Raw genomic sequence first — 15,905 nt, 5'->3', positions numbered from 1 at the left:
GTCCATGCGAAGACTGTACTAGATTTCGCAGAAACACCTCGAAGGTTTCGTAGCCGCGAACCAAAGGAGCTTCAAAAACAGACTGAAGGTAAATGGCCAACACGGGCCCTATGCAATTCGCCCGTAACAATTCGAATCGTGTACAATAGAGAAATGGTGGCAGGGATATAGTTTGTAGGAGCCTGCCTATCGCATTGTCTGCGAGGGCTCAGGGTAAATGAAATTTGAATGGATCATCTACATGGTTGGATCAGGCTTACCTAGCTCCAACCCAAAGCCTACGTCAAACCCGAAGTGCGGATTGGGTCAACCAGTCTAAATAGTTCAGCGACTTCGGGACGTTGGATTCTATCTTCCTTTCATTCTCTTTAGGGCGCCTGACTCTGGTCCAACAGGGCATCTCGTTCATGATCGATCAAGAAGTAGTACTTTTCGAAAAGATCTGCTTTTGCATCCGTTCGATTTGGCATATGAGCCCAAGCCCCTGCAAAATGCACGACAAACATCCCTGGCTCCCACTTTCTGTTGTCCTGGTCATAACACAGTATCTCTTCTGGAAATGCATTCATTTTCCACTGTGGAATAAATAGCACCTGTTCCTCCTCATCGTGCCGATTCTCTTTGATTAACTGCAGCATACAGTCCTGTTCCGAAGGATTATCATTCAGACCTGGCAGAGGGTCGTATCGGCAGGTCTTGACTCGAGACAAGAATTCGATAACTTTGGAGGAGGAGCGAAGCAGCATGGAGCCAGCGTTTAGATTGAAGCTATAAATGGAACGGGTCGGAAACGTCAGCGCTTTTGTTTATTTTGAGTGCTGCCGGTCAAAACTACTGCAGATTCCAAATAGGAAGGTCAAAACACAACTAAACATACCAGTCTGGGGTTAAGAGGAAATTGATCCTGTCTGGGGCGGAAACACTTGCTAACGAGTCGTCGATCAGATTCTCCAGTTTAGTGTCTGTATTGGTGATGAGAGTGTCATAGTCAATCCACCAGATCCAGTCGTACTCCTCCTGTGTTATAAGCTGCTCAATCATGTCCAACTTGTGCCAGTAGCCATCCCCAAACCAATCGAATTCCAGTAGACCGCCTGCCGCATCAGGTAGTTTGATTGGATTGCATCATTCTCTCACGAAGCAGATATCTCCTCTCTGTGTACATAATTACCTCCTCTTCTCTCCATGCTTAGAATTTTCTTGCAATGCTACCATATCTTTGATATTGCGAAGCGACTGTCATAATTGCATACTCAAATACTAAAAGCAAGTACTCTAATAGCTGGTAGGAGTAGTTGAGAGGTCCTCCCTTTTGAATTAGCCATCTCCTGCTATTTATTACTACTAAGTCCACGGAGCCATGGAAAGCTAGTTTCTTAGAAGACCATGGAATTATAATGAGCGCAGATTGCTTGGTGATCTATAACACTCTGACAGTATACTTGAATAGCAGTAGGTAAATTAACCCTCATCCTGTCCATTACTATTCCCATGATTATTGAGGTAGTTATGGGAAATGCAATCGCACTGCAGCCTAGAGCTGCATCAGAACCTAGTGCTGCACCTGAGCCTAGTGCTAACAGAAATATACCTCAAGGGAACTGAAGAGCATATTACCAGCTCATGGGATACCGAAATGGTTAGTAAGATTCTGTATACGCCTAGCGTCAAGTTTAGCGATTTCAGATAGTCTTGTAAGAGTCTGTATTAAGCCAGCATCGTCATCTGCTGCTAATAGAGTGAATTAAATAGCAAATCATGGCAGTTCTAATAAAGTATGTGATAGACAGGAACAGAGTTCAGATTCCTGTTTACCCTTAAGGAGTGTGAAATCCCACACGGCCAGATGACTCGGAGGCGGCGGGACCCGCTTTCAACATTGATGCTCCCTCTCATGTCGTACCACTCAGATGAGGGGCAGGGGGTGGATTTGTCAGCCAAATGATTTGGTGGTGCTCTTAAGCTGTCTTAGCCCATAGAAGTACCTCATTTTTCGAGCCTACAAGATCGAGATCACGAAAGATATGAGTGACTGACGATGGATAACGCAATCCTGATGGACTCATCTCGTCAGCGGAAGAAAGCGACACCTGCGTGCGAAAAATGCCGTGTCCTCAAGGTGAAATGTATTCGACCCGGAGCGGGACAGCCTTGTACTAAGTGCGCGTCACATCCCTGACCGTATACTTCATCTTAAGCTAATTTTGAGTAGATGTGCCAGATCAAACTCTCAATGCGTATTTCCAGAGCCGAGACAGCGAGCTCGAGTTTCACAACGAGCGAAACCGTAAGTGACCCTAGAGGGCCTCCAGTCAGCAGGTCAGTTTTGCTGATTGGGGGGTGGATGAAGGCGACTGGTCGATCTTGAGTCCAAGCTCACCAATATCATCGGCCTTCTTTCGCGCTCGAGCGCTCCACTTTGTGGAGTCGAGCCCCCGTTTGACACCGATTTTGGACCGCCTGCAATTCCCGAACATTTTAGCGACAGGCCACACCGAACAGCTGAATGGATGAGCCAAGAGTACCTGCCTAATTCTGAAGTGGGCGGAGGCCCGGAGTCAAGTGAAAACCAGAATACCACTGAAAATAACCTAGAAAATCCGTGGGATTCATCCACTGCCATGGACGCCGCGTGGGTCACCGACTTGGGACTCAGTCCTGTCGTCCTCGAGCATCTTCTCAACAGGTTCCGCGGCATGGCGTCCTACTTTCCATTCGTGCGGCTTCCATACGCCTGTACTGCTGCATCAATGGCTGAAGATCGCCCCTTCCTATTGCTTGCCGCTGTTGCAGTTGCTTCCCCGAAATACTGTCATCTTCAAGATGCTCTGATCGGACAATTTAAAGAATCCCTCAGCCACCGGGTTGTCATGGCTGGCGAGAAGGATCTAGACCTGCTCCAGGGATTACTTGTCCACCTTGCCTGGTAAGATCTCAGTGCCCACATTGCCTTCTATTTTGTCGACATCAGGGGCACTAGCAAGCTGACCAATGTCAGGTTCCATTTCCACTTTGTTCCAGGAAGTCAGCAAGCATACCAGTACTTACAAATCGCAATCAGCATGGTCATTGACCTTCGCCTCGATCAACAGGCTGCCGACCTGGTGGAGCAGCGAACCGAGCTGAGTGATACTTATATCCGGGAAGCATGCCGTGCTTATCTAGGCTGCTATTACATGTCTAACATGTAAGATGCCATGCCCCCCTGGATAAGCGCTAATGGGCTTGAGCTGACTTCAATAGAATAGCAATGTCTTCGGGGAAGCCCAACAATCTCCAATTTCACAAGGACATGCTTCGATGCGCGATGATGCTGCAGCAACAACCAGAATTTGAGACAGACCTCTTGATATACCCAATGACGAAGGTGCTACAGTTCACTGAGGAAGTCTGCGAGACTTACCGGTCAGAAGGCATTCATAGCCCTCGGTTGTACATCCATGCTGAACGATTCACGACGTGGTTAGAAGAATGGTGGTCGTCGCTATCGACGGATCTTCGCAACACGGGTAGGAACTTCTCAAGATATGGGGGCTTCCCATTTAGCTGACTGAAAATTCCTAGTGTTGCTGTTCAACGGCTATTATGCCGTCAAGACTCGGATTCAAGAAATGGGCTTGGTATATTGCTACGGACAGAGAAGACCTCCGTCTCTAAAGGCGCAGGAAGGTCCTACCATCTTATCTGCACATCCACTGGTCATTAGCAACTTGATTAAATGCGTCAGCTCTACGAAAGAATATCTCGATTCGTTTTTCGCCCTTCCTGCTGCGGAGCAAAATAGCTTGCCATTTTCTGCGTGGTGTCAGGTTCTTTTGACTGTCTTTGTGCTGTACAGGTTGTCCGTGGGACTGCCAGAAGTACCCCAGTGGAACGTGGAGATTGCACAGCAAACCGTGGATCTACAAGACTACATTGATAAAATTTTGTCTCATCTACAGGCTATTAAGCCATTGCCGGATAGGCAAATACCCACCAGGAGCCTCTTTTCGAGGCTGCCCGAGATCATGGAAAGTGTAAGAACTTCCTATGCATTGGCAAAAGAGAATCTCGCCGAGGTTCGTGATAGCCGCCATGCTCATCACGAGCTTAAGGCTTCGAATAACACAGCCTCGTCTGTTCAAGGGCTGCACCGCTGCCCTGCAGTGCGGTATTCAAGCCGTCACGTCGCCCAGGCTCAGGTTCTACCCAGACTACAAAGCGCTATTACTACGGAAGTCCAGAGTATAGAAGATGAGAAGCTTTGGGGTGATCTTTTTTTGATGGATACACTTTCTAGCATGACAGGTTCATCATCTTTAGAGTTTTGACAAGTTATGCATGCTCCAGACCTCAGATCTCGTCGGGAAAGACATGGGTGGAAATCTTGTTTCCAGTCGAATCGTATCGCTGGGGCAGAACATTGTAAAGTCCGTCCACATCCCGTGGTTCATAATCAAGCGACAATGCCGCCTGAATAAGAAGGTCCAGCCCATAAGTCTCTTTGATCCAGTGGGCGACCATATCCATCCCCGCCACAGCTCCGCTCCCAGTCCAAACGTTGCCGTCAACAATCCACTTCTTCTCCTTTGTCCACTTGACATTCGGGTATCTCTTCTTAATCCAATTGTACTCGAGGTTATTGACTGTGGCCCTCCTGCCGTCTAGAGCGCCGGTGGCTGCAACAACCGCGGCTCCGGTGCAGGTCGTGAACAGTAACTTTCCAGAGGCAGCATGGCGGCGAATGAGGTCCTGCAACCCCGGAGGAAGCTTGGTTTGCGCAGGGATATCCCCTCCGACGATGAGGATATCCAATTCGGGGACGTCGTCCACCGTGACCGTAGGCACCACTGTTACAGAGCTTGTAAGCAGGTGCACCGGCTCCATGGTCTCTCCGATATGGTGGAAGACGAATTCGGGCGCCTTTGCCAGAAGATTCGGATCCACGGGGGCATAGTAATTGATACCCTCCAGGAGCATCTTACTCGCGGAATTGAGCAGATCGCAAGGTCCAATGACGTCGATCGTCTGGTAATCGAAGAGCGGGCAGCCAACGTGGATGGGAGCCATCTTGGTAGGAGTACTTTTGGTAGGAGTATTGAAGGATGAGTATCAAATGAAGTTTTTGTTTGTATGTTGATAGTTAATGCTGTTGGCCGTGTTTCCTAGCGCTTAAATACTGCCATTTTCCGGATGCCATAATCACGGCACGGGCTGTTTCAAGGATCCCGTCCTCCGTGGTCGACATTCTTGGCACGGGCAACGGGGTAAACTCATGAACCGTGTCCGTGGAAGATTCTATGACTTCTTGCCATAGCGGACCAACATGTAGACATCGCCCACTGTATCATCCGCCTTGAGGCTGCCGGCCTTCGCCTTGAACTCCCATCCCTTCCAATCCGTCTCCTCCAGCTTCTGACGCGACCACACCCGCCAGTCCAGAATAGACTTGGAATCCCACAGACCCGGCACCACCGAGACGCTCATGGCATCGACTAGTCCTACATTCTTGGACACCAGAGTGATGCCACGCACTTCAAGCTGGCCAAGGTCACGCGCCCAAAAGGGGAGCCGTTCAGCCAAATCGCCCAATGTCATGGCGATTTCCCGCTGTCCCGCCGCCGCGGATTTGTCCTCTCTCGCGGCCGTCAGTTGACCACTGAATTCATACCACTCGTTGACAAAGTCATTCTTCAAGTTCCACATGGCCCAGAACCCATTGTCACGGCCGGTGCCGCTATTATCAATGGCCTTGAGTGCCTTTCGTACCGCACCGTTGGCGGCCGCTCGGAGACTGGCACCGCCGTCAAGTGAAGTATACTGCACGTGCAATTGGACGTCCGCAATGCTGTTGTAGTCGAAGCGAGGCACCTCAGTAGGCAGGTCGAGTCTCCATGACGAGACAACCCCCGCCCCTTCAAACGGCAGGTAGCGGTCTCCGGCAAAGTTCAGCTCAAAGACAACCGCGTCATGTGTGCCCGAGCTGATCGCCACGGCGGAAATGGGCACCCGATCGGTGCGGAAGGCCTCGTCGTTGCTGGCCGACATGGTGGACCAGGACGCGGCGTATTCCTCTGGCGTGGCGGCCGTCTGGAGCACGCGGTACTTGTGCTGCTGCAGGGTCAACGTGGCGTTGACACCGCTGTGCGGGCTGAGCACGGCAGGGATGGACACGGCGACGGAGTGGATTCGGCGCATGTAGTGGCCGGGGAAGTCGAGGTCGAAGAGCATCTCGCTCAGCGAAAAGGTCGTGCTGCCAGAGATGCGCAGACGCATGAGCGCCATGGGATCGACCTGGCGCGGCGAGATGGTCTTGCTGATCTCGTAATCATGTCGACGCCCCTCGCGATGCGCCGCTTCGAGTCGCTTCGGGTCCAGGTAGAGATGGTCGGCCGCCAGCAGGCCGTCCCGTGAGGCGTCCCAGTAGCCGCCAGGGCGCAGGATCGACAGCTTCCGGCCGTCCTCAAATGCCAGGGCACTCTCCGCGCTGCGTGCAGTGCTCATCGCCAGCGTATAGGCTTGGAAGTAGAGACTGCGCAAGCTCTTCTCGACCCAGCTATACAGCGCCTCGTTCGTGTACTTGCTGCGCAACCACGTCTCGACCTGCACCGACTCCTGTACCTCAGACTCCTGCAGTTGCAGCTCCTGCTGCGCCGTCCTGAGCCGCGTGCGTTGAATTTCAATCTGCGTGTTGATGCTCTTGATCTTGCGACCACGCATGTTGGCCTGTAGCCGACGGTCCTGCATTTGGCGTGTCAGCTGGACCTTGCGCGCTGCCTGGCTACCTTGTTCCGCCACTACCATGGCCGCCATCTTGAGGGCCGTGGGCCCTGCTTGCATGAAGTTCGAGATGGTGCTGCCACCGCCGGCTGCGATGATGGTACCGATACCCATGGGCATCGAGTTGATGGAGACGGATGGGACCATGCAAAACGGGGCGACGAGCGTGTCGATTCCCGCCAAGACCACGTTGAGCGCCATTGCAGCCGTGGCCATGTTCATTTCGTGCTGTTCATGCTGCGACATGCGCAGGTCGTCCTGGGTGGGTTTGTCGATATCCTGCTTCAGGTCGCTCCATGCGCTTTTCTCGTTCGGAATCAGCGACTCGGACTCGCCAAGGAAGGCGAGGTAGTAGGCCAGCTGGGACACGACTGAATCGCGGTTGAGGCGTAGTGAGTCAATGGTCTGCTGAGCCTCGGTCATGTGTGTCTCCTTGATGCTATACATCGTGCGCTGGATAGCCGTGGCATGTTTTGCGCGAAGCACTCCAAAGGCCTCGGTCTCCTTTTCGATCGCATTGACCAGTCGTTCGCCGAGAGCCCGGACCTCTCCGCAGAGCTCCAGCGCTCGATGAATCAGGACATCGAAGCGCTGATGTGGGAGGGGAGAGTCCTGATCGCCCATGACCATGGCCGACGCACTGGCGTTGTCAAATCCCGCTGCACTGAGCGCTACGAGGGCCCTTGGGTCGATGGAGGGCTCGGTGAGCGCGTACGTGATGGGACGGCCGTCGATATCCAGGCTATTGCGAACATTGAAGAGCCGCTGCTTGATCACACTGCGAATCTGGCGGAACTTGGAGTTCACGGGCACGCCAAAGTATGGGGTAAGCAAGAAACCAACAATATTCTCCTTGCCCATGTCCTTGTCTCCCTTGGCGGCTGCACCCTTGAGCAGCTCCAACTCGGGGGAGAAGGGCAGACGGATCGCGAAGCGCATGTCCTCTTGGCACAGCCGCTCGAAATTCCACGGCTCTCGACCTCGAGAGAGATCCTCAAAGGTGGAATCGCGACCAACGCTGTTGCGTTCCCCAAACCGTGTTACCAGCGGTGGTTCTGGCCCGAGGACGTGCGTCGCTTCCATGTACCGCTGCGTCGCCAGGTGTAGACTCTCAAGCGTGCCCTTCCGGAAATGGACGTCGCCGCTGGCAACGGGAATCTCAACGTACTTCATGAGGATCCATTTCATATACGCCTCGGGTCGACCACGGGCTGTAGCATGGACCAATGCACTGTGGGATCGACGTTCCAGGATGGCCGCCTCGAGCTCACGATTCGCATCAAAGCCTGCGCCCATGGTGCCCTTTTTCCCGACTGCTGCAATACGGCGGGCAATGTCCTGGAAAGGAGGGAACCGCCACGCAGAGCCAACGGATTGACTGCGAGCCTCCAGAGTCACCTTCGCCGTATCGGTGGACAAGAGCGCAGAGGCACTGGCAGCCAGAGGCGAGACAACCACCTCAGATACAACTGCGTGCTTACCATCTTCTCCCTTGGTGTTAACCTGCTTGATCAACCTCTGGACCTCGACGTCAACGGTTGGATCAAAGACGAGTCGGGCAACCTGAAGGGCCTCATCGAACTGCTGCGTCGCGTGGAACCGATCCATGGCCAGCATCACGGCATGGAGGCCAATCTCCCAGTTGTACAGCGCACTCGGTCGGCCCAGCTCGTGGCACAGCTTTTTCCCGTACGCGCCAAAGGTTTCCAACCCATACGCTGACGCAGAGGAGGCGATCAGATTGAAGACGCTCTGCAGTGGATTCGTCCGGTCAACAGCCGCCTGCATCAGACCGGTGGCAGAGACGTGGTCCATGACAACGCTGTCCATGAGATTGTGCATATTGTTGGCTGTCCGCCACATACTGCGCATTTCGGACTTGGGCACTTGGAAGTAGCTTCTGCTCGTGCCGTCGGAGCGGTTCGCGCTGAGAGCCAGGCACGTGAGTCGGCTTTCCTTGGATTCCATGGCCAGTGTCCATATGAGCTTCTCGCTAGGGTCTTGGCCCTGAGGAAGCTCGATCGTGCCCCCGGTTGCTTTACGATTGAGGGTGTCAAGTGCAGCAGGAACCCAAACCATCATGTCGACCGGGCGCTGCCAGGCCGGATCCGATTCGGTTGATGCGGATGGCAAAGAAAGTTTGGTGTACTGGGTTTCTGGACTGCTCGGCTCGACCTTGACGCTGATCTGCTGGAACGAGTTACGCACCATGCGGTCATGCGCATGTATTCCAACAGCTGCCGATGGATTGACAGCCAGGTCAACAGCACTAATCTGGTCTTCCCGGAAGACAAAATAGCCGACCACCGTCGCTCGTCCATCAGTTGCGGAGGTATGACTGACAAGCAGGGTCAGGCTGCCTGTAGTCGAGTTGTGTACTGTATCAACCCGGAAATCCGTCGCCGCGGGCATTGTAGGAGACTCGACGGTCACACTGCCAGGGGACATACGCTTGGGCGACCACTGGCCGTTGGCCAATTCTGTCCAAGCCATGGTAGTCTCCCAGATCCGTCGGGGAGCCAGAGCCTGGATCTTGGTTTCGTGCAAGGCCTCAAACCTTTTCTTCTTCTCCGATTCGTCTGGTTTCCGGTCCAACGTTCTGAGCATGATGTGTGGTAGGAAGAGGTAGAGTCGGCTCCCACCAGCCAGGACGGGCAGCAAGTATGCACCTGAGCTGGCTAAGCACGTACCATTCCAGTCCGACTCGACGGAGGGAATGTCGATGTCGATCTTGGACCAGGGGCGCCGTAGACGGGCACCGCTCGGCCATTGCACCGCCACCGTCCGGTAGTAGAACGTGTGAGCTGCAGCGCGAGTACGGCCGAACAAGTGGAAGGTATCGGCAGCCCTTTAGTTGGCTCGTGAGCGTAGGCGACTACGTCGAGGCTGGAAATCTCATTGAGACCGGCGATATACGCACGGATACCATCGACGAAGGTAGCAATGCTGAGATTCTTCTGCATCAGGCTGGCGTCGAACTTCTCAAACAGCGCGCTCTTGTCGTCCCGGAGAGCAGGGTCTAGCCAGTTTTCGGGGTATAGGAAGAGCTTCCGATTAACCTCCCAGAGGCTGTACTGTTGCATCCAATCCCGCTTGGCTCGTACCTGGCAGCCCTTGGGCACATCAGGCTCCAGTCCAAGGAGACATCGTTGCACGAAGAGTTGCACAACGGAAATGGCTTGCTTGGTCCGCGACGTACACAGTTGCGGGCCCATCTGGACATCGATCAAGAAGTGTTCAAACAGGCCGTCCGCGTCCTATACCCGGAGGCCTTTGCTCACGTACTGCTGCTGGAGGAGATATCCGACCAGGGCAGGCCACTGGTTCTCCATCAGTCGACTGTCTAAATTGGAGACTCCGTGCCGTGCTCGAGTCGTCTGCCGCTAGCACCTTGAGGGGTTGAGCGAGCTGGAAGAGGGTCGCCATACTGGGCTGCGACGCCAGTGCGCCGGTGGCCTTGCCCAACTTGTCGTCAAGCTCCATAACCGTGTAGAGACTATAGAGGGCGTCTATGTTGCGCAGAGCAGCCAATGATGTTCCTGTGTCAGGATTCGCGGCGTCGGTGTACCTGGCCTGCAGAGCTGCAAGCACACGGGTTTTATTCCAGCAGGTGCCGGCAGCAAGGTTGGAGGCGAGGTCGTCCATTTTTGCGCTGGCAGTGGTGCCCAACCAGGAGAGCGTGGTCATCAGGGGGCTCCCCTGTGACTCTATCGTCGGCGGAGAGCTATTGCGCCTCAAGTCGCAGTACTTGTGGAACTGGATGAGGTCTTTGAGTGAAGGTGCATTCAGGTCAAAAGCCAGCATGCGCAGCGATGACTGTTCCTTCTGCTGCCGCGTCCCTTGAGCCTGTTGCGCCTGCAGAGCACCAGCAAAGGATCCTAACTCTTCGGCAGTCAAGGAAAAGACTTGACAAACGGTAGCAACCCGCAGAATAGCGGCGTTGATTTCCGAAGCCTGCCGTGTTATGGCCGACGGCAGGAGCATCTTGTCGTTGATGGGAGCTGGTAGGAGCTTGGGTGTTGACCACTGCAGCTGCGATGCAGGGAAGCTAGCCGTCAACAGGTATGTCTGGCCTCCTCGCATACGAGTACTCATAAACGAGTTGGACGTAGAGTTGTAGTCCATTGGTATCCCGTTGACAGTTAGGCGCGGGGCCCCCTCCGCTGCCTTTGGCTCTTCCCCCGGATAATGGAGGGTAAAGACGTCGGTCGAATTGGGTAGGAAGTAGGCATCCAGGGGTAGGTTAACGGGGTAAGTGGTCGCCTCGCTCAAGGCCTTCATGGCCGACATGGCCGACTCGGTTGTTGTGTTATCCGCTGAGGCTACTGACTGGCACGATACGTTGATGACGACGGCCACCAGCGTAAAGTCCAGATCCGGCACCAGCTCTTTGATGACGTTCAGAATAAATGCTTCCAGTAAATCCTGGATGACGGTTGAGCCAGCGAGTTCGATAAAGGCCCGTCGTCGGACACGGACTTGGAGCGAGATTTCCGCGAGCAGCGCTCCGTCCTCTTCTCTCTTTGCCGTGATCTCTGGCCACGGCTTGGATAGCAGAGAGGCGGCGAACTTGTCACTGCCGAAGCGTGTTGCGATCTTGTCTTGCAACTTGACGGCTTGGTGAGCCATCTTGAGGAGCGCTTCCGTGGTCGCCGTGTTCGTATCCTTTGGAAGACCCTTTACCGCAAAGGATTGGACCTTCTCGAGTTCGCCAGCTGACATGATGCTAGTCAGCTGCAGCTCAACGCTGGAGGTATCTCGCAGCCCAATCTCGGGGGTCAGTGTGATTTTGGACGGCGACTCCATGGCAGCAGTGATGAAGCTCTCCAAGTGCTCAGGCTTGGTAATGTCCTCGAGTTGGAAAATATCCGTGAGATTGTTCCCCGCTCTAGCGGGTCTGTCGTCATCGTCATCGTCGTCGGTCATTTGCTTGATCTCGCGTTATACATTGCATGACGGGATTGCATCAGGGTGAGCCAGAGATTCTCATTCTAGCAATCGATGCGCTCCGCAAAGTCGTACGCCTTGAGGGCATTATCCTTGCTTATACCCTCTTTGACCATCTGCGCAATCCAAGAGTCTTTGTCCGCCTGCGTGATCACGCGGATCGTGCGGTAGCGTTTGCCGTAGATGATAGGGACATCCTCTGGATCCTCGGCGATACGGACTAATGCCTGGAGTGATTGGACTGCCACTAGAGCGTCTGACAGCTCCTGTTGCGTAGTGTCGATGCGAATGGCGACGCGGGCCAGTAGATCCGGACTGCCGATCTCGAGGGCCTCCTCCGTCATGGTGGACAGAATGTCTCGCACTGCAGTTGCATCGGACTGGAGCGACTTGACAAACTTGCCCTGGGCTATGAGTCGGTTGATAGAGCGCAGGGGTTCGGCTTTGAATACACCAAGACGCAGCCGGCTTAAAACGGCCGCGCTGAGATCCTTGGGCGACTGAGCTTTGGACGCGCTGGTAGACTCTGGGGTGCTTTTGGGATCGATCAGCCTGTCCAGCCCAGCCCGCGGAAAGAGCACCTCAATGAGCTGCTCCATCAGATAGTTCGGCTTGCTCGGTGTCAGTTGTTCGAGAAACCATCCGCAGACGGCGGGAGTCACGGCACCGATCCCTTCAAGTCCAGTGTCAGCAGCGCCTGCTGCATCGCTGCAGTATGTCCAGAGACTCTTTAGGGATTGAAGGAGAATAACAGCCACTGGTGAGGCATTGCCGCTGTTACCGAGATCAGCGATGCCGGCAAAAGTATCTCAAACGCATTCGCTACGGAAATCTCACACCAGCGCGAGATCTGGACACCTGGAAACCACTCCCGGCCGAAGATGGGCCCGGTCTAACTGGATGTTTGAGGTCGTGCTGGACTACGGCGAGCATCATGCTTCGGTGCCGCGAACGAGTGAGGACACTCCGTGGTCCCTTCGACAGGACTCCTTTTCGACGGCGAACGCAGGGTTCGAGGTGCGCACGTATCGCCTGTGTCGGCCCTTGCTCATGTTTCACCACCTTCCCGAAGAACAAGACTATCCGGATGAAGTGTTGGTCTCCTCCACAAGCCTGATGTACAAAGAGTCCGGGTAGGGCACATTCTTGTCATCGGCCACGGCGAGTGGATACGCAGTCGCTGAAGCAGACAAGGAACGAGGAATTACGATTTCCTAAACCTCTGAATCCTTGCCTCCGTCCAAATTCACATATCATGCCGTCAGACCTGCGCCAGACCAAAGCCCTCAGAGCGAACATCGCCAATTTGGCAGATATGCCACGACCGGGCTTACTGGCTGAGTGGTTAGACCTGGATGGCGAGGGTGTCCCAGGTCTCCCGACACGATCGAGCGACGGCACGCTCTCCTACCAACGCAACAACGGGGATCGGACGTTTTTGGCTCCAGAAATTCTTGGTCAGCAGCCCTCGCTGGGTACCGGCCGCCTCGGGCGATTCAGCGATCTGGACCGGAATGGTTGACTCGATATTGTATGTGTCGATGGAAATGGACAGCTCCAAGGCTCCTACGAGCGAGAGAGTGGCCCGGACATATGGAGCGAGTACTCCGAATTCCCCCAGACGCCCGTGTCGGAACCACACCAGTAGGGGATCAGCGTTGACCTGACTGGCCAAGCCACACCTGATCTACTCCTGCAACCGGGCGATGTCGAGCATGAGCTGATCTGGCAGCAATCCCTCGGAAAACAGGGGCATGTCCAGCCACCGTCGCAAATCTGGCCTCAACACTAGCCCAGAGAACCAGCAGACCTATGTTGCAGACATGACGGGCGATGGCCTCGCTGATCTGGTCCATATTGCTGCCACGGGAAAAATCACCTACTTTCCAAATCACGGATATGGAGCGTTTGGCGGCCCCGTTGAAATGGGAAATCCGCCGGTGATTGAATCGTTTGATTCTGAGCGAGTACGTTTCATCGATGTGGACGGCAGTGGACCCACGGATCTGGTGTACATTCTACCTACCGGCGGCGTGCACATCTACTTCAACCAGGCCGGCAACTCATGGACTGCTCCCCTCCAGGTCTCCAGGTTGCCGCGCATCGTGGAACCCTCTTCAGTCTTCCTGCTAGATCTGCTTGGCCAGGGGACAGCGTGTCTCTGCTGGCACGACAGCGTGGGCAATGGCCCGGTGACGACAGAAATAAAGTACATTGATCTGATGGGCGGGTCAAAGCCTCATCTCTGCAGTCCTACGAAAACGGCATGGGTGCAGTCACAAGCATGGTTTATGCTCCGTCCACCCGCTTCTACCTCAAGGATCGCGTATCCGGTAAACCTTGGACGATGAGGTTGCCGTTTCCCGTGTAGTGTGTGTCGCAGCTGAACACCCAAGACTGTATCACTGGCAATGGAAGCACAACAGAGTATGAGTACCACAATGATTGTTACGATAGTGTGGAAAAGACGGTTGCTGGGTTCGAGATAGACGTGACTTGGGTCCGTGGCAGCGTTCCGCAGGGCGATGAGGGGGTGTATCATGCTCCTGCATCTTATACGCGCTCTTGGTTTCATGTCGGGTTGTCTTTGCGCCCAGATGAAATGGCCTTCTGCACCCCGTCGTGCGTGGTGTCTGCTATCAAAAATCCGAGCAAGACGCCAACACTTACGCTGGAAGCTCCAGTTGCGTTGCGCGGAAGCCAATTGCGCGGTGAAACATATGGACTGGGTGGCTCGGCAACAGAACATCTACCATATACCGTACAGGAATTCTCGTATGATGTCGAGCAGCTACAGCATCATGTCCCGGGCAAGACCCTACATGCAGTTTTCCAACTCATACCACAGTCGTCGCTCAGCGCCGACTATGGGCGTGCTCTCGAAGATGGTGGTGTGACGCAACAGGTTGTATTGGCCATGACCTCCTGGGGAGATATAGCCCGGTCTCCGGCCATTGTGTACCCTCGTGCATTAAAGTACATGAGTGGCATTGAATATGAAGACGTCAAAGCCAGCCAGCGCGCAGGACATGTTTTTATGGCCGAGTATAGTTACACCAATGCTGTCGTGGAGGAAACGACACATGACTCACGCGTCTTTCGACGCCCTGTTGCATGGCAAAACCAGGTTTACGATACCTTTGGCTTCCCATTTGTAGGCTCCATCATGTCTGTGGATGAATTACGCAGCTTGGATGTCGACAAGTGTTCCAAAACCCTTCTGTCTGAAGAGCGAGCCTTCTTCAGGGACTCGCAGCTGAACGACATACCCACTCCTGGAAAGATTGAGGCGTTTTCGGTTCTAAGCCAGTCATTCACCTGGCATTTACACCTGAGCTTGTGGCCAAGGTTACTGCTGGCCAACAGCAGTGTGGCCTGACCCTGTATACTGCGCCTGACCTGACTGTGGGCAAAATGTTGCGTGAGGGCGGGTTCGTGCAGCTGGAGGGTGACAAGAACTGGTGGCAGCCATCTTCACGCGTGTTTTTTACGAACAGCGACATGGAAAAGCAGGAGCTTACCAGGGCCCGGCTGACGTTCTATCAGCTGGTCGTCACCGTTGCCGAGTTCGGCCACCGCTCGACGCTGACACTGGACAAGTACAACCGGATGGCGGAGTAGACCACTGACGCCTTGGGGGACAGCGTCAGATTTGTGAACGACTATACCCATCTTCAGCCTGTCAGGATCATGGATGCAAATCAGAATACATATGGCGTCATGCTGAACCCGCTGGGAGAGGCAAGCAGCCATGATGGACTAGCTCAAAGAGGGGCAAAACGATGGAACTCGGAGAAATATCCTCTAAAAACTGTTCCACCTATCAAAATTTCTGCACTTTCTCGTACGATAGAAGAACAAATGGATGATGACTCTCTAGAAGGTCACTGTGAGATCGCCCTGACCTACGCTCGCGTTTATTGCTTCAACAATCCCAGCATCCATGTCTCGCATCCAGAACTCCCCGTTTCGGATATTCCGGCCTGTCCAGCGACGGGTTATCCGGGTCGGCAGAACAGTCACCGAAATGTTCCAATGTTCCCCTCGAAGCTTGTCCATCCCCACATCGGGTCCCGTAAAGTGTTTCATACCATATGCGTTTCGTGTGCTTTGAGCTTGAGGATAAAAGCTCTTCTTCATCCGTTCTGCTTGTGTTATTGCACCGATTCATCTGCGTCTTCTGCCCCCGCGAACACAAA

The 15,905-nt window shown here is 54.1% G+C and overlaps 8 protein-coding genes across 8 annotated transcripts; 4 read left to right on the top strand and 4 right to left on the bottom strand.

The window, feature by feature from the left end:
- Window positions 1-368: 368 nt before the first annotated feature.
- On the bottom strand, window positions 369-1,041 carry Aud_005362 (uncharacterized protein; the record flags this gene model as incomplete). Its single annotated transcript, XM_043290291.1, has 2 exons — window positions 369-768; window positions 878-1,041. The coding sequence occupies 2 exons, from the start codon at window positions 1,039-1,041 to the stop codon at window positions 369-371; spliced, it is 564 nt and encodes a 187-aa protein (XP_043146226.1).
- A 997-nt stretch (window positions 1,042-2,038) lies between these two features.
- Aud_005361 (uncharacterized protein) lies at window positions 2,039-4,310 on the top strand (the record flags this gene model as incomplete). Its single annotated transcript, XM_043290290.1, has 6 exons — window positions 2,039-2,160; window positions 2,213-2,287; window positions 2,351-2,926; window positions 2,972-3,187; window positions 3,244-3,509; window positions 3,565-4,310. 6 exons carry the CDS (start codon window positions 2,039-2,041, stop codon window positions 4,308-4,310), a joined length of 2,001 nt encoding a protein of 666 aa, XP_043146225.1.
- Window positions 4,311-4,332: 22 nt separating this feature from the next.
- Aud_005360 (uncharacterized protein) lies at window positions 4,333-5,049 on the bottom strand (the record flags this gene model as incomplete). The annotated part of the gene is made up of 1 exon (XM_043290289.1): window positions 4,333-5,049. The coding sequence occupies one exon, from the start codon at window positions 5,047-5,049 to the stop codon at window positions 4,333-4,335; it is 717 nt and encodes a 238-aa protein (XP_043146224.1).
- A 228-nt stretch (window positions 5,050-5,277) lies between these two features.
- Window positions 5,278-11,685, bottom strand: Aud_005359 (uncharacterized protein; the record flags this gene model as incomplete). The annotated part of the gene is made up of 3 exons (XM_043290288.1): window positions 5,278-9,607; window positions 9,676-10,016; window positions 10,045-11,685. 3 exons carry the CDS (start codon window positions 11,683-11,685, stop codon window positions 5,278-5,280), a joined length of 6,312 nt encoding a protein of 2,103 aa, XP_043146223.1.
- Window positions 11,686-11,750: 65 nt separating this feature from the next.
- Aud_005358 (putative Insecticidal toxin complex protein TccB2) lies at window positions 11,751-12,475 on the bottom strand (the record flags this gene model as incomplete). The annotated part of the gene is made up of 2 exons (XM_043290287.1): window positions 11,751-12,414; window positions 12,465-12,475. 2 exons carry the CDS (start codon window positions 12,473-12,475, stop codon window positions 11,751-11,753), a joined length of 675 nt encoding a protein of 224 aa, XP_043146222.1.
- Window positions 12,476-12,498: 23 nt separating this feature from the next.
- Window positions 12,499-12,843, top strand: Aud_005357 (uncharacterized protein; the record flags this gene model as incomplete). Its single annotated transcript, XM_043290286.1, has 1 exon — window positions 12,499-12,843. One exon carries the CDS (start codon window positions 12,499-12,501, stop codon window positions 12,841-12,843), a length of 345 nt encoding a protein of 114 aa, XP_043146221.1.
- A 118-nt stretch (window positions 12,844-12,961) lies between these two features.
- On the top strand, window positions 12,962-13,228 carry Aud_005356 (uncharacterized protein; the record flags this gene model as incomplete). Its single annotated transcript, XM_043290285.1, has 1 exon — window positions 12,962-13,228. One exon carries the CDS (start codon window positions 12,962-12,964, stop codon window positions 13,226-13,228), a length of 267 nt encoding a protein of 88 aa, XP_043146220.1.
- Window positions 13,229-13,460: 232 nt separating this feature from the next.
- Window positions 13,461-15,327, top strand: Aud_005355 (uncharacterized protein; the record flags this gene model as incomplete). The annotated part of the gene is made up of 3 exons (XM_043290284.1): window positions 13,461-14,039; window positions 14,078-15,004; window positions 15,055-15,327. 3 exons carry the CDS (start codon window positions 13,461-13,463, stop codon window positions 15,325-15,327), a joined length of 1,779 nt encoding a protein of 592 aa, XP_043146219.1.
- Window positions 15,328-15,905: the final 578 nt, after the last annotated feature.

This window comes from Aspergillus udagawae, assembly GCF_001078395.1.
Source record: "Aspergillus udagawae IFM 46973 DNA, scaffold_3, whole genome shotgun sequence".
Taxonomy (NCBI): domain Eukaryota; kingdom Fungi; phylum Ascomycota; class Eurotiomycetes; order Eurotiales; family Aspergillaceae; genus Aspergillus; species Aspergillus udagawae.
This window is presented reverse-complemented; position numbering and strand designations above follow the sequence as displayed.